The 26211-nt window shown below is 40.9% G+C and overlaps 1 protein-coding gene across 6 annotated transcripts in view; it reads right to left on the bottom strand.

Moving 5' to 3' along the window:
* SEPSECS (Sep (O-phosphoserine) tRNA:Sec (selenocysteine) tRNA synthase) overlaps positions 1–26211 on the bottom strand; it is a 1234889-nt gene that overhangs the window by 1118540 nt on the left and 90138 nt on the right. For all 6 annotated transcript variants that reach the window (XM_044062171.1, XM_044062175.1, XM_044062174.1 and 3 more), the window contains one exon: positions 21166–21320. In XM_044062171.1, the coding sequence (XP_043918106.1) occupies positions 21166–21320 (155 nt within the window). The remainder of the gene's footprint in view (positions 1–21165; positions 21321–26211) is intronic.

The raw sequence follows: 26211 nt of genomic DNA, 5'->3' as shown, positions 1-26211 counted from the left end.
CTACCAAAACAGCAGAGGCCACCAAAGCAGACACCCAAACAACTACCACCTCAGGACCCAACACATGCAACACATAGACCACACAGTCAGAGTGTCACAACAGTCACAGCCCTTAAGGCCAAACACAATGCCAGACACACTCGTCATTGGTGACTCCATAGTCAGACACATTGACGTCCCGCTCACCAGACTGAGTAAGGAGAAGGTCACAGTAAGCTGCCTGTCGGGCGCTAGAATCCGCCACATAACGCAAGCACTCAGGTCTCTCAACAGCAGGTACAAGTACGACTCAGTCATTGTCCACGCTGGTGTCAACGACCTGAGACGTACCTCCTTGGACTACATGAAAAGAGACATTGAGGAGCTCTCCGATTATGTAGCCCAAGCAGGTATGACCCTGACCTTGAGCAGTATCCTACCTTCACCTAGAATGATGCCACAATACAGTGATAAAATGATCAGCTTTAATAATTGGCTTAAATTCTGGTGTCATTCAAAGGGGATCCAATGTCTGTCTGCCTGGGATGACATGCTGGACAAGCCACGCTGCTTCGCAAGGGACGGCTTGCACCTGTCACCCCTGGGCTTCCGGATATTGGCAAATGCTCTTGCCACCCCCATAGTGCCTTTTTTAGGCAAGGCTCAAATTCTACACCTACCACCCTAGAACACAAAAAAGGAAAAAAACTAAGGGTAATGCTGCTCAATGCCAGAAGTCTCAATCTCAAGATGCACGCACTCGAGGCCCTTCTCAGTATGGAGAACATAGATGTCTGTGCTGTGACAGAAACCTGGTTCAAGGCTCCTGAGAGCACCCCAGCACTATCAGGTTTTACCTCATATCATGCGTTCCGGCCCCAAAATCCGGACAACACCAAGAAAGGAGGGGGGGTGTCCATATTCATAAAGGACACCCACACCTCAAGGTTGGTGGCAATGCACGATGCATCGGAGACCATCCAGGTGCAATTAACCATAGGCAAGACTGCTTTGCAATTTGTAGCATGTTACAGGCCACCCTCTCAAACTCAGGAACCTCACATGGCCTTCCTGAAAACACTGGAGGGGATAAAAGTATCTCCAAACACCATCAAACTAGGTGACTTCAACTACCCTAACATAGACTGGGAACACTACTCAAGCCCAAACACTATAGCCCAAAGGTTCCTGGAGTTCATAAACTCAAATGCCATGGAACAACTAGTTACCATCCCCACAAGAGGAGAAAACATACTTGATCTCATCATCACGAACATGGGATCACAATGTTCAACACCGGAAGTATACCCCTCACTGGTGAGATCAGATCATAAACTAATCTCGCTGGAGGTCCTCATCCCGCCCCCACCTGAAATAAAAAAGACCACAGTGAAAAACTTCTCAATAGCCGACTTCACACTTCTAAAAACTAGTGTGGTCTCCTTTAAGGCCCCTGAGCCGGTGGTAAACATTACTCAAATCGCTGAATCACTTACAAATGCCTTCTACCAGCACCTAGAGGACTGCATGGATCAGGCAATCCCAAACAAAACTAAGACTCTCTGTACCAAAGGCAAGCGTCCAGTCTGGTGGACCCCAGCCATAAACAAGCTCTACAACAAAAGGAGGAAGCTACTACAAGATAGAGCAAAATCCTTGAAAGGTAAGACACCTTTGACCATTATAAGTAAAAAACTAAGAGCTCTCATAAAATCATCCAAGGTAAATTTTGAGAGAAAAATCGCCAAGGACTCAAAAGACAATCATAAGGCCTTCTTTAGCTATGTTAGAAACCTCGGAGGAATCTCCCAGATATGCTCAGAATTAGTTCAAAATGATGTGACGATTACTGAACCTACAGACATTGCCAACATACTGGCTGACAGGTTCAGTGCTAACTCCCCCCCCCCCAAAAGGAGAGATATCTATAACAGAGGATTGTAGCCCCCCCAAACATCTCTAACGCCCAGGTGAGAATTGCTCTCTCCAAGGCAAAAAACACAGCATCCATGGAACCGGATGGTGTCCCCAGCTGTGTGCTCCACGAACTCAATGAGGAATTAAACCCGCAGTTAGGACAGCTGTTTAATCTTAGCCTCACCTCAGGATACATACCCAAGGAGTGGCGCACGGCGACTGTGGTCCCACTTCACAAGGGCGGTGCCTCCACCGACCCTGGAAATTACCATCCCATTAGCCTGACAAGCCTTATCTGCAAAGCCATGGAGAGGATCATAATGGAACTCATAAATAAAGACATAGGGAACTTGCAGACTTTGGATCCAACCCAGTTTGGCTTTGTCAAAGGCAGATCATGCCTTTTAAACTTGGTTGACTTTTTCGAAACAGTCACCAAGGCCATTGATGAGGGTAAGGCAGTCCATACAGCCTACCTCGACCTGGCAAAGGCCTTCGACACAATACCCTACTCAGGTATCATCGAAAAACTCATCAGCTTGAATGTAAACCCATACATCACAAGATGGGTTGCAAACTGGCTAAGTGACAGAACCCACAGGGTCAGAGTTGCTGGCGCCATGTCAGACTCAAAGCCGGTCACAAGTGGTGTCCCACAGGGCTCAGTCCTGGGTCCACTCTTGTTCGGCATCTACTTTTCTGAAGTACAAGCAAACACAGGAGGGTTATGGCTGACAAAGTTTGCAGATGACTGCAAACTGGGCGCCATAGTCGAAAACACATCTGACACAGATATCCTTCAGAAAGGCCTCACAGAAACGGATAACTGGTGCCAGAGCCATGGCCTAAAGTTAAACGCCAAGAAATGCATAGTCATACCCTTCGGGAAAAACAACGTTACCCCTAGCTACCATATAGGTGGCAATCCACTGAGCACAGAAGAAGTTATCAGGGATCTGGGGACCCAGGTTGACAGTAACCTTTCGTTTGACACTCACGTTGCTAAAGTAGTTAGGAAAACCTTCTACATTGCCCACCTGATCATGAAGGGATTCACATCTAGATCAAGGGAGGTCATCGTCCCCCTATACTCATCACTCATTAGACCAATGATTGAGTACAATGCCCCATTCGGAATGTATCTGACCCGACACCTGCAGCAGCTGGAAAGGCCCCAAAAGTTCCTCACCAAAAGGATAAAGGGTCTCAAAAATATGTCCTATGCTGCCCGACTGAAAGAACTCCAGCTCTATTCAGTCGCATACCGCTTGCTCAGAGATGACCTGTGCCTGACATACAAGGCTATGTCAAACCCAGATTTGCTGAATATGCTTCACCTCAAAAAATCTAGATCTCTCAGAACCACAAGGGCGGGAGACTTAAACCTTGACACGGTTATTAATAGAACGTGCTGGAGGGACAGATTCATCACCCAGAGACTCCCTATGCTGTGGAACAAAATCCCGGTACATGTGAGGTAGAGCACCTCGCTGGCCTTGTTCAAGAGGAATCTTGACCAATGGATGGGTGATCGCAGATATACCCCAGGGATTACTTCAGTGTCACTGCTTGACAGAGGCACAGCAAAATAATAGGCATAGTTTTCTTCAAACTAAAGGGGTGGCGAAAGCCACATAACTATGGGCTAGGCTTATAAATGCCCATGGGCAGATAGCCTAGTATGAACCTATGAACCCAATTTGAAGGGGTATTTCAGAGCTACACAGTTAAAGCTCCTACACACAGCACAAGCAGAAAACTATAATTCAAACTGGAAATGGATGATGTTGAAACAGGGGGAAAGCTCAAGAAACAAGGAGAGACTGGGATTTTGGACGCAGGCCTTTAAGGAGAATAACAACAATAATACAGACTATTATATCCATAAAGTATTCTACGAACTAAGCCAACACGGGAAAGAAGAAAGGAAATTATGCCAAGAGGGATGACTGTAATTAGGAATATAAATAACAGGCAAGTGGGGGCTGGAATTTATTGGAAAAAAATGGCAAGGAACCAAGGTGGGGGAGCAAATAATTAGAGAGGGAAAAGTAATAGAATGAGGAGAGGCCAAAATGTATTTGGACTGCAGGTTAGAGATTGCCTATACTCTGATATCAATCTTTGATAGGAAGGCAAAGAGAAAGAAATGGGGGTTGGATCCTAAATGAAAGACCAGCACTGGTAGTGTTTTTAGTAGAATCTAGAACAGAAGCTTCCATTAAAAAATGAATAATTAGTACAGCATATTCAATACTGTATGATAACTACAAGAAACAATCAGAGGAAGTTAGAAAGGATTGGGAAGGGAGACTGGATAAGCAATTCAAAAAGAAACAATGGGAGGATATATGCATGTCTCCCAAATATACAACAAAATCTAGATGATTTAAGATTTTTGATTGGAAACGTTTGCACAGATATTTTTATACCCCAAGCAGACTCCAGAGAATTTTTCCTCAGGTAGACAGCAAATATTGGAGGTGTGACAGGGAGGAAAAAGGTACTTGGGAACATGTTTTCTGGGAGTGCGGTGGGTTGGCAGACCTTAAGGATTCCCTGTGGGAGGCACTGTTAGAGATGTTGGGTGGGCAGACTGGTGTAATGAGGGAAATTATTTTTCTGAGCTATGATACAGAACTGGAATTGTCTAGACAACGTAAGGCCTTGCTGTGACTAATTACGATGGCTGCCAAAAAAGCAATTGCTACAAAATGGAAAACAAAATTTAAGCCAAACCAGATATATTAGAAGTAGGGAATATAGTAACAGAGATAAAACAACTGGAATTGAGCTTTTTAGAAAAGGGTAGGAGCAGACTACATAGGAAAAATGGGAATTGTGTGAACAATACATACAGGAGAGGAATGAGGTTTAAAAGAAGACAGGACTTATGTAATGCTTGACTGAAAATGACTGGGTAGATAAGTGATGTAATAATGTTTGCAACTGGGAGTGTGTCAGTATGGTCTGTGATGTACAATGCTTGCAACTAGGATTATGTCAGTATGGTTTGTTTTTATTTACATAAACGTATGATAGCTTAGGTTGTAAGTGATGATTTAATAAAGAGGTTTTTTTTGTTTAAAAAAAAGAAAGGGGCAGGATTTGAATAATTTATGTGATGCTGCTTAGGTTATATGTTATACAGCAATACATGCGAAGTATAATGTTTATTAATATTAATTTATTACAGTTTGATTACTTCTATATAAATATAAAATTGCCTATGTCACAAGTGATAATTCAACAAAGGTATTGTCAAAGGAAAAATATACTTTTGATATTATTGATAACTATTAATAACTATAACTATTATAACTATTATTATTATTATTAATATTATTATAACTACTGATAATAATCTTAGCTTTGATCATCACATTAATAACACAATAAAAGCAGTTAATAAAAAGATTGGTTCACTATACAGAATCAAACCCTTCCTTACACCTGAGGCACGGACTACCTTAGCAAAATCACATCTTATCTCTACCCTTCTGTATGCTTCCTCTATCTACACTAATCTCTCTAAAGGTAACCTTAGGAAACTGTCTACATCTTACCACAACATAGCTCGATTTGCCACTGCATCTCAATATAGAACTCACCACTGCCTAAACTTAAAACAACTACACTGGCTGGAACTTCCTAACAAGATTATCTATTAACAACTCTTAATTGCACATAAAATTTTATATCAACCCTCAAAAACACCAGCTCTTAGCAACCTCTTGACTCCCTATAATAATTTAAAACAACTACGCTCCTCCCAAAAGCTAACAGTTAACATTACCAGAATTTCAAACTCTGCAGGGAACTGCCTTTTCTCCAACTCAGTTGGCAAAATATGGAATAACCTTCCCTTACATATCTCCTCTCTAGCCACTTTTCCTTTCTTTAAGAAACAACTTCTTTCACATCTGAACAATTTCTGGCTCTGCTCTTGTACCAATCCAGACTAACCTACTTTCATCTTTCAACTATATTTGTATTTATTTAAACACTCCAATCTTTCTCTCTAATCACAAATAACTTTATGATTCTATTGTTACCACTGTTGTAAAAAAGAAAAAAAAAAAATAATTAAAATTTTTATTTTTTGTTTTAATTACATAATTAGTATGACATAGTTGGTATTATTTGTTTTTTGTTAGATTTGCATTACCTGACCTGAACTAATATCCTTGTATTTGGCTCTTTGCCTATATCATATGTGATTATTTTACATGTATTTCTATAACCATGCTTTAATCTGTGGAGCTTTTCTCCCCGGGCCTCCACTGAAAATGGACAACAATCCAGTTGGACTAGCCCGGTCAACAAATGTAAAATAAATAAATAAATAAATAATACTTTAAAAATGATCAAAACACGGTAGCTTCAGGTTAAGGCACTTTAATCTTGCAGCAAGGAGACAAACGTGCTAATACAGAGTTTGTCTAACCAGAAACAGGAAATACTTTAATTTTTATACATTCTTAAACTGGTTATGTCCTACCAAGCTGACGTAACAGATTACCACCTTTTTCATCATCATCTGTTGACCATCTTTCCCATGAATTTCTGCTGATTTATCAATTTTTATGTGAAACTTCCTGAGGAAAACAACATGGCCTTGATTACTCCCAGTTAGATACATATTATGTTACCTTTCAAGATACTATGGCTAACTCAAGCACAATGCTAGCAGTTCATTTCTCTGATAATCCTTTGTCTACTTTATCTCTAAGTTACTGCAGCTGCACGGGTTCCCATCCTTCGAACAGAGCTGTCTAAAATCATTACATTTACAGAATAAAGCATTGTCCATTCATTCGTTCCTGACCTAGCAGATAAACACCTGCTTCTCAAGTACATTTCCAAAAGGCATAAACATGAATATTGCTGTGCTAGCAATTACTAGGTCAGAGGGCAACTTGCAAGTTTCAGAAAGCATACTGCAGTTTTCAAAAAGCATCTTTTTCAGTCTCATATGAAACTCAATTTGTATAAAATACAGTGCATGAAAAATAGAATGAAAAGTGTATTAAAATACTTTGTTATTAATTGGCATTAAGCATACACACATTAATACATATTTTTCTAACATTTCCCTCCTGTTAATACTTTTTTTATTCTGTTTTCAAAAAAAAAGACTAAACAGTTTGCTTCTTTTCCTAACCTTTTCCACTCAGGATTTGCAGTTAAGAAAGTCAATTCAGTTATGAAAGTGTTTCGCATTCTAGCAATTCAGTACTTTGATACATAGTCTCAGATACGGATATATCTATGAATACTTTAATTAATCTCTTCATGCAGAGGATTCCACAACAAACACAAACTCCTATTAGGAGTAATCCTACCCCAATGGCAATCAATATGTTCATAAATGGAACCCCACCCCCCAAATGCATTCTGGAAAAAGTCTGTCAGAGGGTTTGGGCCCGGCTTGGTCATGGCCAACACTTGCTGAATCACCTCGAGATGATCATTAATTTCATGCTGATGGTCAGGAATAAACGCACAGCATTCTTCTGATTAAAGCGCAAGTCCCACCCCTCGCCGCTAGGGTGAAGTCAAGAGCCATTCGGTTTTGGAGCACTACAGTTCTCATGGCATTCAGTTCATCAGTTATCAGTTCAAGAGCAGAAAAAGTCACATTACTCATTACTTCGAGAAGTTTTGACAGTTTTCGCAGCTCCCATATTGATTTAACTGCACCATATGCAGGTAATATACCTGCCCAGGATATAACAGCATCACTCAAGTCCATGTGCACAAGTTTGGTTCCCACATCACGATGGTCTTTCCAGCCCGCTTCGATCCGTCCCACTGGATTCTCAGGTTTCTTTACAGTCTTTTTGGTTATGTCTCGGGTATTTCGAATATTTCCCTGAGGCAAAGCCACAGTGTGTCGGATGGCCGGAACCAGGTACCCCAAAAAACAACTGCCAGACCAATTCTCAGGTAACCATTTATATGCCTTTTTACCACACACAAAATAACAGTCCTCTACTTTAGTTGTTACTTTGTTATGAAATGACTGCCCTGCATGAAACATCTTCCTATCCATTATGGATAACTGTTTAAAAAGTACAGGATTACGTTGTACCTGATCAAGAGTCTTATGCATAGATTTCAAAAATGAGTCATAATCTGTACTACAAGATCCACTCAAATCATTTGGTTTTCTATAACATTTATACTGTACTGTAACATTACACTTACTCCATCCTATTTGGATGGTGTCATTTTTGTAAAAACATACAATTCCTTTTTGTCACAGGCAAATACAGTGCTACTTTATCATGTGCTTTAATAGCAACTTTGTCAAAAACAGATTTTCCCAGGTCTCATTAACTCCTAGGGGGATAGCAGTCATCAATAAACCCCTGTATGCTGCTGGTATGGCCATACAGACCCAGCAGTTTGAAACATTAAAAGTCTCAGCATACACACATGTAATTGCCTGATGTATTAAAGTTCGGATGCCAGTCTATGTCTGGTTCATTACGTCTAATCAGTTCAACTTTTGTGGCAGGAAAAAGGAGTGGCCACAACAAAAAGAACAGTGTGATAAGCATAGCAATTAAAATGATCATACAAGTTTTCTGAGGTTGCTCAATGTCTCTATTTGCTCTGTACCTGGCCATTTTGTTCTTGTTGTACAACAGTAACAAAGTTTTTGTCCAACTCAAAGTTCTTAACCAGTTTACAGTGCGTCAAATGAATCCAGGAAGCTCGCTCTGCGATCTTGACTGCAGTGGGTGTCGACAGTAGTACCTGGTACGGACCTTCCCACTTCGGAGAACTCCAATTCTTTCGCTTCACAACCTTCACCCAGACCCAGGTGCCTGGGGCTACTGGTGCTTCCGATTTCGGTTGTTCTTTATCTGAAACAGAATTTAACTGCAAAAGTTTGTTATTCAAAAATCGCCTCATATACCCTGCGAACTGTCAGCCTCCTGCTCTGCAGACATGAGAGGTTTCCACTGAGGTGTATAATATGCCCTCCCAAAGTTTCAAAAGGAGTTAATCCCTTTGCATTTGGAACAGTTCTCATGCTCAACAGTGCTAAAGGCAAACAGTGCACCCAGTTCTTCTGTGTCTCAGTCATCAGCTTCCTAAGCTTGTTCAACACCCCATTATGCCTCTCTACTAACCCTGCAGATTGGGGGTGGTAAGCACAGTGATTTTTTTTTTAACGATATCCCAAAATAACGACTAAGTTGCTGAACCGTTTGGTTCACAAAATGTGTACCGTTATCACTATAAATCTTTTCCGGTATACCAAATCCGGGTACAATTTCTTTAACAAGGACCTTTGCAACAGTAGCTGCATCTGGCTTTTTAGTCGGAAAAGCTTCTACCCATTTGGAAAACATATCTATAATGACAAGGCAATACATTTTATTCTCGCATTTATTCAATTCTATGAAATCCATACAAATAGTATGGAATGGATACGGTGGTGTAGGGAAAAGTACAGTTTTGTACCTACCATAAATGTAGATGTTCGAGGATCCACATTGCTGCAGTCCTAACTATTGGGTAGTCCGCTGTCCAGTCGGCCCGAATACCAAAGTATATGGCTGACGTCGGTCAGGGCGCATTAGACTGACGTCAGTACGTCAGGGTACTAATGCGCATGACCGACGTCATATCCTCAGTCTTTTCTTGCCCCAGATGTCAGAAGACCCTGAAAAGATAAGGCCAAAAACAAAAACTCCCAAAATACCTGCACCAAAAAATATATATACAATATATACACAATTAGCAGAATATAACCTCACCTACACAACCACCCCTAAACACAGAGGGAAGGAGGGAGGTAAATTGGACTGCAGCAATGTGGATCCTCGAACATCTACATTTATGGTAGGTACAAAACTGTACTATGTTCTTCATTCCACATTGCTGCAGTCCTAACTATTGGGTAGAATCCCAAAGCAGAGGTAAGGGAGGCTGGCAAATCATAAGGAAGCAGGAACTGACAACATGCCTTGCAAAATAGCTGTGGCAAAACCATCCCTAGACTTAGAGTAGAGAGGAAGGTGATAATGCTTAGAGAAAGTATGCACTGAACTCCAAGTAGCTGCCTCCAAAATATCCTTAGTTGCCACCCCTTAGAAATGCTGTGGAAGTGGCAGTAGCCCTAGTGGAATGAGGCCTAATCCCAGCTGGAATCTCCTTGCCATGATGGGAATAACAAAATGTAATGCAACACCCAATCCACCTAGAAATAGTTTGTTTTGACACAGGCTTGCCCTTTGAACTCAAAGCAAAAGAAACAAACAACTGCTGAGACTGCCTAAAATCCTTAGTCCTGCTCAAATAATAACGCAATAGCCTGTGTACATCTAAAGTGTGCAAAATCTTTTCCCTTTATTTTGGGGATCTGCATAAAAGGTAGGCAAATGAATAGTTTGGTTTAAAGCCACACTAGAAACCACCTTAGGCATAAAGGAAGGATTAGTACGTAAAGATACCCTATCCTTATGAAAAATCAAAAAAGGCTCCACTGCCATAAGGGCCTGCAACTCAGAAACCCTTCTTGCAGAAGTAATGGCCAACAAAAAAGCAGTCTTCCATGACAAGTATTTCAATTCAGCAGTAGCCGCAGGCTCAAAAGGTTGTAGAGTAAGTTTCTCCAACACAAAATTGAGATCCCAAGCAGGAGTAGGAGCTCACGTGGGGTCTTATATTCTTTGCCCTCTAAGAAATTGCTTGAACAAAGGATGCGAAAACAATGGTGGGTCACAATCATAGTGAGCTGAAATTGCTGCAGCATGAATCTTAATGGAAGAGAAAGACAAACCTTTGTCCAGTAACTCAGTAAGATATTGAAGAGCCACACTCAAATTTGGCTCAGCAATCTCCAAATTGTTTGCTGCACTCCAAAACAAAAATCTCTTCCATTTTTCTGCGTACACTTTCCTTGTACTAGGTCTTCTGGCTTCCATAATCACATTTAAAACTTGTTGAGGAAGCTGAGACCTGCTGTCTTTCAAAACAGAATATGCCAGGCTGTTAGATGTAGAGAGTGAAGCTTGACATTGAGCAGATGACCGTCCCTCTGAGACAACAGGTGTGGAATCAAGGGTAAAGGCCATGGAGGCTTCCTTACCAGACTCCTCAGTAATGGGTACCAGTGCTGCCGAGGCCAATCTGGAGCTATTAAAATCATCCTTGGCTTGTCTTGTCTGACCTTTAGAAGCACCTTTGGAAGAAGAGGCAGAGGTGGAAAGGCATACACATGAAGATTTTTCCAACTGAAAGAAAGAGCATCCACTTTCCAAGCTGTGTGTTGAAATCCCTTCGTGCAAAACTTTGGCAGCTGGTGGTTTAGTGGAGAAGCGAACAGATCTATGTCTGGAGTTCCCCATGACACTGTCAATTTTGAAATACATGAAGAACCAGTTTCCACTCGTGGGGATCCATGATTTGTCTGCTTAATACATCTGCTAAGGAGTTCTGTGCTCCCGGCAGAAACCTTGCCTGAAGAGTTAGTTGCAGAGTGAGCGCAGTCTCCCATAAAATCATTGCTTGTCTGCACAATGGGTAAGAATGTGTTCCCCCTTGTTTGTTGATGTACCACATGACAGTTGTGTTGTCTGTTAGAATCAACACCTGCCCTGGAAGAAGTAACTCCTTGAAAGCAATTAATGCAAACTGAACTGCTAACATCTCTTTCATGTTGATATGTAGATGCTGTAGTCTGGCAGGCCACTTGTCTTGTATCCACTTTCCATTTAGATGAGCTCCCCAAGCAACATCTGAGGCATCTGTCGTTAGAATCTGACTTGCCTCTGGCCGGGTCACAGGGAGTCCCTTGTTTAGGTGACATTCCTGAGCCCACCACAAAAATTCCTGTTGAATGCAAGGTATTATTTGAATGACAGTGTCAAAATCCTGGCAGTGCTGTGTCCACAGATTTTTGAGATACCATTGTAGCTTCCTCATATGCAGTTTGGCATTGGGAAGCACCAGAATACAAGATGCCATGAACCCTAAGGCTTGAAGGACTGTCCTTGCAGTCAGCCCGGACTGAAGAGATAGATGATGGAAGTAACTGGAAAGATTCTTTTGTTTGTCCGGGGTTAAAAAGGCCATCTGGGCTGCTGTATTCAGTCTCACACCCAGAAAGCACATGTCTTGAGAGGGTACTAGACTGGACTTTATTTCGTTCACAGAATACCCTAGGCATCTTAGCACTGCTATGACATATTCCAGATGCTGTAGAAGATCTTCTTTTTCTTGAGCCAGAATCAGGCAGTCGTCCAAGTAAGGGTAGATTTGGATTCCTTTTAGCCTGAAGTAAGCTATCACTGGAGCCAGAACCTTTGTGAATACTCTGGGCAGTAGATAAGCCAAAGGGCAATGCAGAGAACTGATAATGAGAATTTCCAGCTCGAAAACGCAGATACTTCCTGCAACTTAGTCTGATTGGCACATGAAGGTAAGCTTCCTTGAGATCTAAAGTTACCATCCAGTGATCTTTGCCCAGCAGAGGTAAAAGCTGTTGTAACGTCAACATTTTGAACTTGGGAATGTCCAGGTAAGTGTTGAGGATAGATAAATCCAGAATTGGTCTCCACGTGTTCCCCTTCTTTGGTACTAGGAACAGGCGAGAATAAAATCCTAGGCCCCTTTCCGGCACAGGAACTGACTGAATGGCCCCTATTTGGAGCAACAGAGAAATTTGCTTGTGAGCCTCTGTCCTTTGAAGAGGAGGAATGTCTGGCATGCCTTTGAAAGGAGGCAAGGTATGGAAATAAAACCTGTAACCGTGGTGAATAATATCCAGAACCCATTCTTTCTTGGGTAATTAAATCCCAATTTTCTTTGAAAAGAGACAGCCTTCCTCCCAAAGGTGCTGCCAGGCGAGATTGTACTGGCAGCTGAAAAGGCAGGTCATTGGGTCTGCTTACGAAAGGACTGACCCCTGCCCTCCCCAGAAGTCTGAGCAGGGGAACTCCCTGTCCTAGGCCTAAAAGAACCCTGAGCTCTGCCCCTACCACGTCTAGACCTACCCCTAGACTGGGAATCATAAGCAGGATAAGTCCATCCCTTAGTAGGCCAATTTCTACTAAACTTCGGAGGCTGCACCTGCAAAAAATCTTTAACAGTTTGCATAGACTTAGCCTTGTCCTCCATTTTCTTCAAAACTGCTTCCACAGGCGAACCAAACAACACATCAGACTGTAAAGGAGCATCCAAAATCCTTGTCTTAACATGCTCAGCTAAATTCTGATCTCTCAGCCAGGCGTGCCTACGAAGAACAGAACCAGTGGCAGCCACCCTGGAGGAGGCCTGCACAGCATCAAAACCACACTGCAAGGAATGTTTACCTACCTGTTCAGACACATGAACTAAATCCTGCAACTCTTTACACTCAATACCTTCAGCCAGAGCATCCACCTTAGCTTTCAACTGTGAAAGAAGATAATTCTGATATTTTAACATGTGAAACTGACAATTCAACGCCCTCATGGCTAAAGTGGAAGAAGTATACACTTTCTTTCCCCATCTATCCAAAGCCCTTGCCTCTTTATCAGGAGGGACAGGATTTTTAACAACTGAGGCCTTCACACCTTTAGGCCCCTGACAGACAGTTTCTGGGTCTGCCCTAGGACTCTTAAAAAGATACTTATGAGCTTCAGGCACCCTATAATACCTATCCGGTTTAACTGGGGCAGGAGGCAAAGAATCAGGATTCAGGGAAGCCTCTGCAAACACATCTTCCACCACATTCAAAACAGGAGGTATAGCTAAAGGCCTATGCTGGGGTAAAACAAGAATTCCTAAGCCTTTTCCTGGAATCAGAGAAATCTTGACCTTCCCATTTAAAATGCTCCCTCATGGAATGCAGAGTCTCTGAAAATGAAAAATCCTCAGGAGGAGAAGCAGAAGGAGTAGAATCATCCACATCAGAATCAGAATAAGGAGGGTACTCCTGCAAGTCTTCAGCAAGACTCAAGCCTCGAGCATTGCTCAAAACTCTCAAACTCAGGTTCCACCCTAGGCCTCTTATCAGGAAGGGCATAGAACCACTAATCATAGTAATCAAATCCTCTGCCATTTTAAGCATATGTTTCTTAGGCAAAGATCCTGAAGTACTAGGAGAAACCCCCACAGAAGCTAAACTTGGCCTGCCCTCAAAGAAGCCTTGGAAACTGAAGGAGAGGCTCTAACCACCTTAGGAAGAGAGGGAAGAACAGCCACCTGAGAAGCCCCTCAGCCTGGCCTACTTCCTGAGAGGATACATCCTGTAACAGTAAAGTCTCTTCCTGAGACTCCAAAGAGACACCTGGCAAAACCTCCGGCTCCACTGAGCCTTCCAAAGAACCGGCGTCTGGGACTGTCGGTTCCTCCACCCTAGGCTTTGCTGCTTTATCTTTGCGCTTTGTAGCGAAGCGCCGGAGCATCCGACGGCATTTTATAATTACAACGCTTCCCAAACACTAACCTGGCACAGTCTAACCTTCTCTTAATAGTGCGTTTGTTAAATCTAGCACAAGAGCGGCATCCAACAACGCCGTGCTCAGGCCCTAAACAAGGTATACACAAAGTATGGTAATCCCTATGAGGTATCTGTTTCCCACAAGAAATACAGTTATTCACTTTTTCTGACATCCGGTTAAATACTGAGGCAAGAAAAACCAAAATATTACACAAGGGGGTACTTAGCCAACTTTGATTCGGTCTGAAACTCTGACTTCAGAAACTTTCAGAACACCAACCTGCACTCGCAAAATTGCTTCTGCATCGGACCATGCGGCAAAAAAGACTGAGGATATGACGTCGGTCATGCGCATTAGTACCCTGACGTACTGACGTCAGTCTAATGCGCCCTGACCGACGTCAGCCATATACTTTGGTATTCGGGCCGACTGGACAGCGGACTACCCAATAGTTAGGACTGCAGCAATGTGGAATGAAGAACATCTCCCTTGCTTAGGCTTCAATGCCCCTTGTGCGTGATGCTTGTTACAAACATGGCATCCTGCACAAAAAGTTTTTGTATAATTTGTAAATCCATAGGTTGTAAACACTCTATTCACTAACTGTACTATCCCCCCTGTTGAGACATGGCTCTGCCCATGGCTCAACAACGCTGCATATCTAAACAAGTCAGATGGTAAGATCAGTTTCTTTTCTTTGGAGATGTACAGTCCCTTTTCAAGGGTTGCTCCTCGTTTTATCCACTTCTGTTTTTCTAAATCTGTAGTAAGTGTCTGCATTGTTTTTAACATTTCTAAATCTAAGGTCTCAGAGGGTTGCAATTCCTCACTCAAAAGAAAAGCTTCTGTGGCTGAAGCTGCTTGTTTCGCATCTGTATCAACCCGTGCATTACCTTTTGAAGTCTTATCCTGTTACTTTGTATGAGCTAAGCATTTGCAAATAGCTACTTTTTTAAGTAATTGAATAGAATCTAATAGATCTAAAATAAATTGTGCATGATTGATTGGCTTACCAGTAGATCTTATCATTCCTCTATTTTTCCACTGCTGCGCAAAAACATGTACAGTAGAAAAAGCATACTGACCGTCAGTATAAATGTTCACTTTCTGACCTTCTGCTAAGGTACATGCCCTTGTCAAGGCAATCAACGCTGCCGCTTGTGCAGATAAATTGTGTGGTAAAGATTTTGCTTCTAAAATTTCAGTATCAGAAACGACTGCATACCCCACTAGGATCTGTCCTGTAGGACCCCTCCTGCATGAGCCGTCCACATAGTATGTCACCTCAGCATCATCCAAGGGAACATCCGTAAGGTCTTGTCTAGATAATGTCTTTTGCTCAATCTCCTGCAGGCAGCAGTGCGGTTTGCCATCTGCAGGGGTTGGGAGCAAGGTTGACAGATTCAAAGTTGTGCATCGTTCAATTGTCATACGAGGATGGCTCAACAGTACAGTCATACAGGAAAGATGTCTAGAAGGAGAAAGATACGCTACTTTTTCTTGCAGTAAAATAATTGCGACTGCATGAGGCACTCTCAAAGTGAGAGGGTGGAATAACACTACTGAGGACGAAGCCTGTACTGCCACTGCAGCTGCAACTACTGCTTGTACACAGTGGGGGAGGGACCACGCCACTGGGTCTAACTGTGATGAGTAGTAAGCTATGGGGCATTGCTTGTCCCCATGTTGCTGTGTCAATACTGATGTCATATAACCTTGCTTACAGTCTACAGTTTTAATAAATTGCTTATGATAGTTTGGTAATCCTAAAACTAAGGATGATGCTATCAGTTGTTTCAGCTTGCAGAAAGCTGCTTCTGCTTCAGGTGTCCATTGTAATGAATCCTGTGCTGCCATCAGCTTTTTGAATATTAAATTGGCCAGTGGAGCAGATTCCAAAGCATAATCTGGTATCCAACTCCGACAAAAATTAGTAGTTCCCAGGAAGGACATCATTTCCTTCTTGGTAGTTGGTCTAGGTGCCTGTAATATTGCTGTTTTTCTATCTTCGTCTAATATTCTACCTTCCTTGGATATTACATATCCCAAGTACTTAACTTGTTTTCTCCAAAGTTGTAGCTTGTCCTGGTTTACTTGTGACCTTGAGTAGCTAAAAACTGTAATAAAGCTATCGTGTCCTCTTTGCATTCTTGCTGGGTGGGGGCTGCCAGCAGAATATCGTCTACGTAAAGTAAAATCTGACTACCTTTTGGTGGGATGAATCCCGCCAGGTTGCTTGCCATTTCTTGTGCAAATATTGTTGGACTTTCGCAATATCCCTGTGGTAATCTTGTGTATGTATACCGCTTTCTCTGAAATGTAAATGCAAACCAATATTGGCTGTCAGGGTGTATCGGTATTGAGAAAAATGCATTACTAATGTCTACCACAGAAAAATATTTTTGCTGTGGCTTTAAATCATTCAGTAAGGTGTGTGGGTGTGGCACCGTTAGTGCCCTGGGTATGACTGCATTATTTACGGCTTGTAAATCTTGGACCATACGCCATTCCCCATTTGATTTCCTGACAGGAAATAAGGGTGTATTACATGGTGAATCAGGAGATTCTATTAAAACTCCTTCCTTAAGTAAGGCTGCTATTATAGGTTTGATTCCAATCTCTGCATCCTTTCTCAAGGGATACTGTCTCTTCTGGGGTCTAAAAGCTGACTTTGGTGTAATAGTAATTGTTCCTGCTGTTCGTATGAGTCCTACATCTGATTTCCCTGCTGACCAGAGAATGTCTGGTATGCTTCGCAAGGCTTTTTCCTCTTCTTCTAATAAGAGCAACACTCAGCTATTGTCACTAGCCTGTGAGTGCACAGCTGGGTGTGTCTGTGTAATCCAATTCAGTTTCTGTACTCCTTGTTCGGAGAGCTCTAATTTTGTCTGCTTTTCCCATCTTGTGACTTTTTCACCTAAGTCTGCCCATTTTAAATTTTTATCCTTAGTTAAGCTAACATGTGGCAATCGATTAGATTTGTAAAGTGCTAAAAATTCATGGGGCAATGAACAGCTCACTACACTGTTTCCCTCTGCATCCCAGTACAAATTTCGTAACACTAGTCTGTTTGCATGGTTCTGAAACAATTCCTGTTCATAATCTTTATCAGGTCCTGGTCCATTACAGTAATATAAAGTACAATGCAACAAATGCGTTTTGTCAGTGTCGAGGGAGGGGGACTTACTGATGGCTACGTTCATCAGTTCTTCGGTTACTGCCCCTGGACCAGTCATAACTAAGTCCTGGCTGTACCAATAATATGTCTCACCCTCCGGTCGCACTACAAAAGTATCCATCTGTCGCTATGCTTCCATACCCTGCATGGTTGGAACTATGGCTATGCCAAATATCTGCATCAAGTCTCTACCCAAAAGGTTTACTGGGCATTTTGCAGAAACTACAATTTTACTTCTCTGGGTCATCCCTGAAACAGGGTCTGTTATCGCTATGTCATGGGAGAGTGGCTCCCGATACAGCTGTCCATTAGCTGCCTTCACTAGTATATAATCTGGTGATTCTGAATATTCCGGTAATTTGGAAGGGTGTAAAAGGGTCCGTGAAGCCCCTGAATCGCACAAAAATTTGACTTCCCTCCCCTCTACCAGAAGCGTCACTTACGGTTTTGTATCTGCTAAGTAAAAATTTGTATCTGCTAAGTAAAGCTCTAAACTCAATAACTAAGTCCAAAATTTCATTTTCTTCAATGTCTGCAAATTCATGTACATCCTCTACCCCTTCTGTCACGTCCTCTACTCTTGCTATCACATTTGCACTTGTCTTTTCCTGCTTATTTTCATTTAGTGATTCCTGACCATCATATAGTCATTCTTCATCTTCCTTATTCTCTGTAGTCACCTTCTTATTTAGCCTGCAATCCCTTGCTAAATGTCCTTTTTTCCCGCACTTAAAACATTCACCTTTTTTCTTTCTTTCTTCAAAATCTTCTGATCGCTTGTCAGATTGTTTATTTCCCTGGGCATTTTTCTTACCCTTTCTCCCAGTTTGTACTACAAATACTTCTGACCCATCTTCTGCCGAAAATACTTGAGTTTTCTTTTTTTTACTATTAAAATGTCTCTCTGCATGTCTAGCATATTCAAGTAATGGCTGTAATCTACTTGTACGATGATCTACCATCTGCTTTGTAATAAAGCTGCTAATGGGAGTTATACTACCCTTCAAGAATGCATTCTTTAACTGTTGTTTCTATGAGGAATCTTGCGTCTGGTTTTCTGGTATCTGCATTCCGCAGTGGTTATTAAAACATTCTAATAGTCTAGCATAATATCTATCAACTGTTTCACCTTCCTGTTGAATGCACTGATTAATGCAAGTCCACTCAGCCCTAGGCTTCCACTTTTCAGAGATTCGGTCCGTCAGACCTTTCACTCTGCCATCTAATTCTGCATTAGTATGTGGGAGTGGTCTAAGTTGTGCGTCACGAGGATTCCAGTCGCCACTGATCATGTGCCAGTCTGGTCCCACAATTTGTCTAACTACTTTTTCTACTTCTTCTCCATTAAAATGGTAACTTAATCTCATACCCTGCAAGTCTTCTAAACATTTTCAAAAATTTACTTTTGGGTGGGGCTCCGTGGCTTTCCAGATATCTTCCGGTGTCCACGGTCTATAAACTAAAAGAGTCTGATCCTGTCCTGCCTGAGGATTTGGTACTTCTATGAGTGGGCATATCTCTTCTTCACTCATAGCCTGTGATTTTCTATTTATCTCACTTAATTCAATCTCCTTCCTCAAGTCATGTGTTCGAGACCTTGTCTCGATAGGATCCCTAACAAACAGTTGTGATTTTGCAGGAACAGCTGGGTATAGCAGAGGTGGATCGGTTTGTCCACTCGCTTCATATTCTGGTAAGGGAAGCGGATGGGGAGAAGGAGGGGCCGTTGCTATTACCAAGTTATTATCTTCTTTGTCTAAGAACATTGTTTTTGAATTCTTTATTCTCTGTTCCCTGCGATTTGCTTCCTCAAGCCACCTATGCGCCTGAGGGACTCCTAATTGTTGTTGCTTTTTTAGTTGACCTTTCGCGTCTATTTTTAATTGCTTAACAAGTGCAAGTTTATCTAAATTACCATCAAATTTATACTTATCAACCCATTTTGTGTAATACTTAACATTGTCGGCACGCTGTAATTGCATATATTTCGCGTCTTCAGTTAGGGGCAGGTCTCGGGAACTTTTTGTGCACTGATTTCCCATTGTTGCCTTAGCTAAGCTGTAAATTGTTACGTAACCCTTTCTATCACGTGGTACCACAGTTCTATACCTTTTCACAGTTTATCTAGAATAACTGCCTACCTATTCTGTTTCCCTGATCTATGACAAAAACAATAACCCCTTTTTCTGTCCCTGATCTGCACGTGCAAATCTACCTGACAAAAAACAGTTCTGTAATTAGTCCCTGATCTTAAAACAGAAATAAGGTAATTCCTCCTTACCTGACCCTCCGTGAGTTGATCCACTGGATCGTTGACTCGTCCTCCAATCCCAGATCAGAAACAGTGGCTGGCCTCTTTCGAATGACAATTTAGTCGGAGGTCTTTCAAAGCAGAAGAGCCAATTTGGCCTCTTCTCCGTACGGATGCATGCCACCAGGCCCAATTCTGACCTAGGCCTAGAGCGAGAGGTACTTTCTGGTCCAAAGGACCAAACTGTCAAAGGAAAAATATACTTTAAAAATGATCAAAACATGGTAGGTTCAGGTTAAGGCACTTTAATCTTGCAGCAAGGAGACAAAAACGTGCTAATACAGAGTTTGTCTAACCAGAAACAGGAAATACTTTCATTTTTATACATTCTTAAACTGGTTATGTCCTTCCAAGCTGACGTAAGAGATTACCACCTTTTTCATCATCATCTGTTGACCATCTTTCCCATGAATTTCTGCTGATTTATCAATTTTTATGTGAAACTTCCTGAGGAAAACAACATGGCCTCGATTACTCCCAGTTAGATACATGTTATGTTACCTTTCAAGATACTATGGCTAACTCAAGCACAATGCTAGCAGTTCATTTCTCTACTTTATCTCTAAGTTACTGCAGCTGCACGGGTTCCCATCCTTCGAACAGAGCTGTCTAAAATCATTACATTTACAGAATAAAGCATTGTCCATGCATTCGTTCCTGACCTAGCAGATAAACACCTGCTTCTCAAGTACATTTCCAAAAGGCATAAACATGAATATTGCTGTGCTAGCAATTACTAGGTCAGACGGCAACTTGCAAGTTTCAGAAAGCATACTGCAGTTTTCAAAAAGCATCTTTTTCAGTCTCATATGAAACTCAATTTGTATAAAATACAGTGCATGAAAAATAGAATGAAAAGCGTATTAAAATACTTGGTTATTAATTGGCATTAAGCATACACACATTAATACATATTTTTCTAACAGTATCTAGAAACAATATAAGATACTGACATGTGAAAGCATGGTCAAATCCAGAGAAGAATGGCCATCATCAAGTGCAATTAAAATAAGAGTCCCTCTATCAAAAATAATGCTTTTGTGACCAGCACTAAAATAAGTATTTCAGTATGAAACTCGTACCTTAATATCGTGGCATAGGGTAGACAAATTGTCAAACTCAAGATACCACTGCTTATTTGCATTTGATGCTAGGAATAAATTAAGAGTATTTTATAGAAAATTATTTGAATATTATACCATTAAAATTCCAAAAGCACATGTCAGATCATTTGGAGATGCACCAACTTATATAAAGGGGAAAAGCAGCCAAAATTAAAATATTCAGCAGTAAATGGGTTAATGGCAACCAAAGAATTACAGATACCAACCTACCTGTAATGTCGACGGGCTACTAGCCTTGAGGCAATTCTTCCTTCCCTTTCACCAACACCACAGTTGCCTAAGAAGTTGTTGCTATCCATGATGGAAAGCTCATTAAGGAAAAGTTCAATTGTACTTTCGTCCCATCCTTGCTCTGGACACTTTCCCTAAAATTAGAAATGCACAAGTAGTAGAAGTTGTGTAGTCAGTTACATTCAAAACAAACAGCACTGGAAAAGAGTCAGAGTCAAACTACAATTTTAACTTAACTTGACAAATGGCACCAAACTAACAAATGGTTTTGCCAGAATGTTTCCTTGTATAAGTTATAGCAAACCATCACTTAATTTACAGTAAGACATGATACACAGTCATAAGCCTCTATACATACACAAACACATTTATTTACAGTCTATGACGACAAGTTATCCAAATTGTCACAGTACCCAGTACCAGCACAGCTATAGTTAAGTGCCTAGACCTGCCCACACCAACTAGAGCCAAATGTAATGGAAAGTCTAGAAACAAGTCCAGCAGCTTATATAAACAGTGCAAGGAAAAAAAAGAAAACTTTAACGTATGGATCTCTCACCAAGAATTATCAGTAAGAGGAAAGGCAAATTACAAAAGAAATATTTAAGGCTCCCAAAATGGCAACAACTTCCAGAAGGTTTAGGATTTTTTTTATGGAAGTGCCTGCATAGCTGTAAACTTCAGCTGACTTTTCAGGTAGATAGCAAATGCTGAGGATGTGACAAGGAAGATAAAGTTAATTGCTCTGAAATGTTTTTTTTTTGGGGGGGGTGGAGGGAATTTAACTAGTTAGCATATTTTTAAAACTTCCTACAGAATATTTTTATGAAAATGTTGGGGTAACAGATGGTTGCCAACTAATAAAATAATTCCTTTGAGTTGTAGCATATGATCTGAACTGTCCAGATACAGTATATCCTTTACTTAGTTCAATGCTACTGGCTACCAAAAAAGCATTCACTAGGAAATGGAAATCAAAATTTAAACCAACTAGGACTCATTTTTTTTATTGACTTATCACTTACAAACATAGGCAATCATGAAAACAAACCATAGTGACAAATTTTCAGTTGCAAATCCCTCATATAATCTTCAAAACAGGACATTATAGTGCATTCAATTCCTACCTTCCCTTAAACGTCATTCCTCCTCTAAAACATACAATTCTCATTTTTTGTATGTAATTTTTGCTCCCTCCTTTATCTAAAGATGCCCTATCCAATTATTTTATTTATTTTACTATAAATCACTACTTCTAATATGCATAACTAGAACTGAAGTATTGATCACTAAAGGAACTAAAAGAAATGGGGTGGGTTCTCCAAAAAGGGAAGGTGCAATTTTTATAAAAATAAATGGAGTGCTGAATAATGTTCAGGAGGATGAGTGAGATTTAATGGAAGGCAGGAACTTGAGTAATTTATGTAATGCTGGAGTGAATGGACAATGTTAATATGCTACATTACGATAATAATGGAAACTGTTACTATGGTCTGTTTTCTATTAATATATGCAAAGTTTTGTTACCACTGAAGATGCAATGATTCAATAAAGATGTTAAAAAGATTAATGAACAAATTATTATCGGTAAAGGACTAAAAACTATTAATTGGGCTAGCAAGTCAAATCATGAACAAAGAAGCTTCTGAAGCAAATTACATTAGGAAATTAAAAAGTAACACCCAGCAGTGCTCTGAACATATACAGAATAGCGCCACCCATTCAGACCAGGCAGAAATAAGAAATGTAGTAGCAGACAAATTTAGTGCAAACTTCACCACTGAAACAATTATACTAATTCCATAAATTCCTTAAATCCTTTACATCTCTTCATATCACAAAGGAATGTGTAATGCAGGTGCTCTCTAAGAAGAAAATTACTACTTCCAGGGGCTTGCCTTTGTGACACCGTCCTTAAACTGAACCTGAGCATAGCTACACGATTTGCCCCTGAAGTACAGCAAATGGCAGTAGTAATGTCTCTACAGAAGAATGTCCATGCTACAGACCCTGAAATCTACTAACCACTAGCCTTACTAGTCTGATTTGCAAAGCCATGATAAGCATCACCTCTGGACATCATGAACTAGGATATCAAAAACCTTATTAGGAAAGTCCCACATCAGTGTGGTTTTGTCAAAGGAAGATCCTGCCTACTCAATTTAGTTAACTTCTTCAAGAAAGTCACATAGGCTGTAGACAGTAGCCATTCTATTCACACAGCTTACTTGGATCTGCCAAAGCATTCGCCACTAAACCTCATGTTGACACCTAATGAATTAAATGCCTTAAAAGTTGTGAACTGGATAGCCAAGTGGCTGAAAGATAGTACCCACATAATTAAGGGGACAGGCACTTCATAAAAATTATGAGGGTAATAGTGGTGTAACCCAAAGACAGTACCGTTTTAGCATCTATTTCTCCAATCTATACAGGAATCACGACCTTTTGTTAAAGTCTGAAGATCGCTGCAACATGAGAGTTATTGTCAAATTTCCCTCTTATACACCTTTATTACAGTATAAGTAACTTGTAAACAAGTTGTACACAGAAAAAAGTCTAAAATTAAATGCAAAAAGAAATACTGTCACATTTGGTTACCTACTCTCTCCCTCAACATACAGTACCAGCCAATATCCAATGTCAACAAATATTATGTAGTTGGGGAACTTGGAACCTCTGTCAATTCCCTCTCCTTCAACCACCATATAGAAGCAATAGTCAGAAAACCTATTTAGCACAATTACTGCCTGAAGGCAAATTATCCAGGTCAAAAGACGTTATAATCATGCCAAACAACAAGGATATAAAAATACTTGTAATCTATCAAAGTTGAATCCAGAATCATTTTAGATGCTCTTAACTGGACTATTCTGAAATCCCTGTTACTAGATGAAGCACTACAGAGACTTAATTCAACGTTTAAGCATCCTAAACAGCCCTGAACCACTACATAAGAAAGAGAGAATAAAATCAAACTATGCTCCTTGGCTTACTAATCAAGGAAGAAATCTTGAGTCAAGGCATGGAAAGTGTGGCAGAAATACAGAACTCCACAAAAACTACAGCAGTTTAAAAAACTCCACAACCTTTATGACATCCCCACTCTAGGCTAATAATCAAGGAACCTCAATCCTCACCACTAACACTGGAGAGGGATGTTCACTTGGAACAAAAATGGATACACCCATTATTTACAGATGCAGCTCTCTGCATCTAGCACAACTTCCCTTAAAAGCACACAGGGAACACACACGGCCTGGGTTTCTCACTCTCTCCCCAAGTCCCCAGTAAGGCTCACCACTGGCACAGCTGTCGAGTTAAATCCTCAGCAGCGTCTCCAAGCCACGTCCTTCTCTGTGAAACCAGTATTTTGTGTCCTTGCCCCAAGCAGATGATGACACACACACACACAACACACCTTTGAGATTTGATTTTGAGCGCACGCGCGCACACACACACACACACACACACACACACACACACACACACACACACACACACACACACCTCTGGGAAAGGCTGGCACAGGTTTATTAGCTATGTTCCCTTCTCTATAAGGTAGTTACTGCTACCAGACACTCCCAAGCCAGCTACTCTAAGGCTCTTACAAGAGTACCCAATTATACTGAGTGAAATTAATATTAATACGAATGGTAGTTTGACCAATGCAGTATGGCTTTCAGGAGTGGCCAGTGAGTCACCAAACAGATATGAGTACTCGTAAAGGTTAACCTATTCTCTAAAGGACCAGCCACAATGAAAATTTTAAATATATTTAATAACAAATAAGAAAAGAACATGAAAATACTAAGAATCAATTTACAATAAACACCAGAGTGTCATCCACAGAAAATATTAAACTAACACAGATGAGTAGATTCACAGAGATACAGGAAAAACACCACAACTAATCTCACTACATTTTTGTGACTAAGCTAGAGAGTCACTATTCTCTAGTCACTTACTGGAGCAAAGCAAGATACATTAGTGAGTGGTCTTCCTTCTTTGTCAGGTTCCAAGAACACACTGTCATGAGACTTCAAGCTCAACTAGTATTAAATATTATTTTAGTAATAGATTCCAGAGTGACATCACATGCATCTGGTCATCTGACTTCTGGTTCCCATGCTACCCAATTTGCTAGAAACTGCCAGGATTTAGCACCCATGTGTCAAAAATACACACACAAAGAGCCTTGCTAAGATATGTTGCAGTTCCTGGAAAACCATAACACACTTCTACTCTTCCTACAGGAGCTAATAAACCATATTTCTTACAGACATTGCATCTCTGGCTTCATTCAAAACTGTGAGATAACATCTGTATGGCCTAGGCCAAGTAATTTAATTTCTTACTATTTTTAAAGTTTGAGAGTAACCTCTTCTCTTCTAGTATTCTCTGTTAAAACCTACATTTAAACAATTGCAATAATGTATGTGTATTTCTTTTCTGTCCAGCAGGGAACACTGTTGGTACATTTTTAACACAAGCAACTTTACAAATACATTTTTAAAAACATGCATCTGTATAAATCAGTTTGATATACAAATGACATTTAATTCTTTACAAACGTCCAGCTAGCTGTGCTGGCATAGGCTACACATCCAATGCTCTTCTTCTTCTGGCATAGCTGGCAATACCTCACCATTGTCACATCTCTCCCTCTCCCCTATGTAGACTCAAGCTAGTTTCTCAAGTGACCCTCGAGAAATGTTGCTCGAGAGGAATGAGCCTATCTTGGAATACATTAACCCATACCGTCTTGAGAGCCCATCTGCATTGGCATTGCTAACCGCACTAAGTTGCTGCACACTCATATCATATGCCTGCAACCCTAGGCTTTACCTTAACTTGTCATTTTGCTGACTGCCTCGATGTAGCCATGTTAAGGGATTATGGTCTGTAACTACAGTGAATTTCATTCTGTACATACACGGTTGCAGTTTCTGCAGTGCCCATACTACAGCTCTCACTCTTTTGGCTTGTCCTGGTTAGGGGTTGCCACAGCAGATCACTGGTCCG

Source organism: Protopterus annectens, chromosome 2.part1 (genome assembly GCF_019279795.1).
Source record: "Protopterus annectens isolate FY-2018-M chromosome 2.part1, PAN1.0, whole genome shotgun sequence".
NCBI lineage: Eukaryota > Metazoa > Chordata > Ceratodontiformes > Protopteridae > Protopterus > Protopterus annectens.
This window is presented reverse-complemented; position numbering and strand designations above follow the sequence as displayed.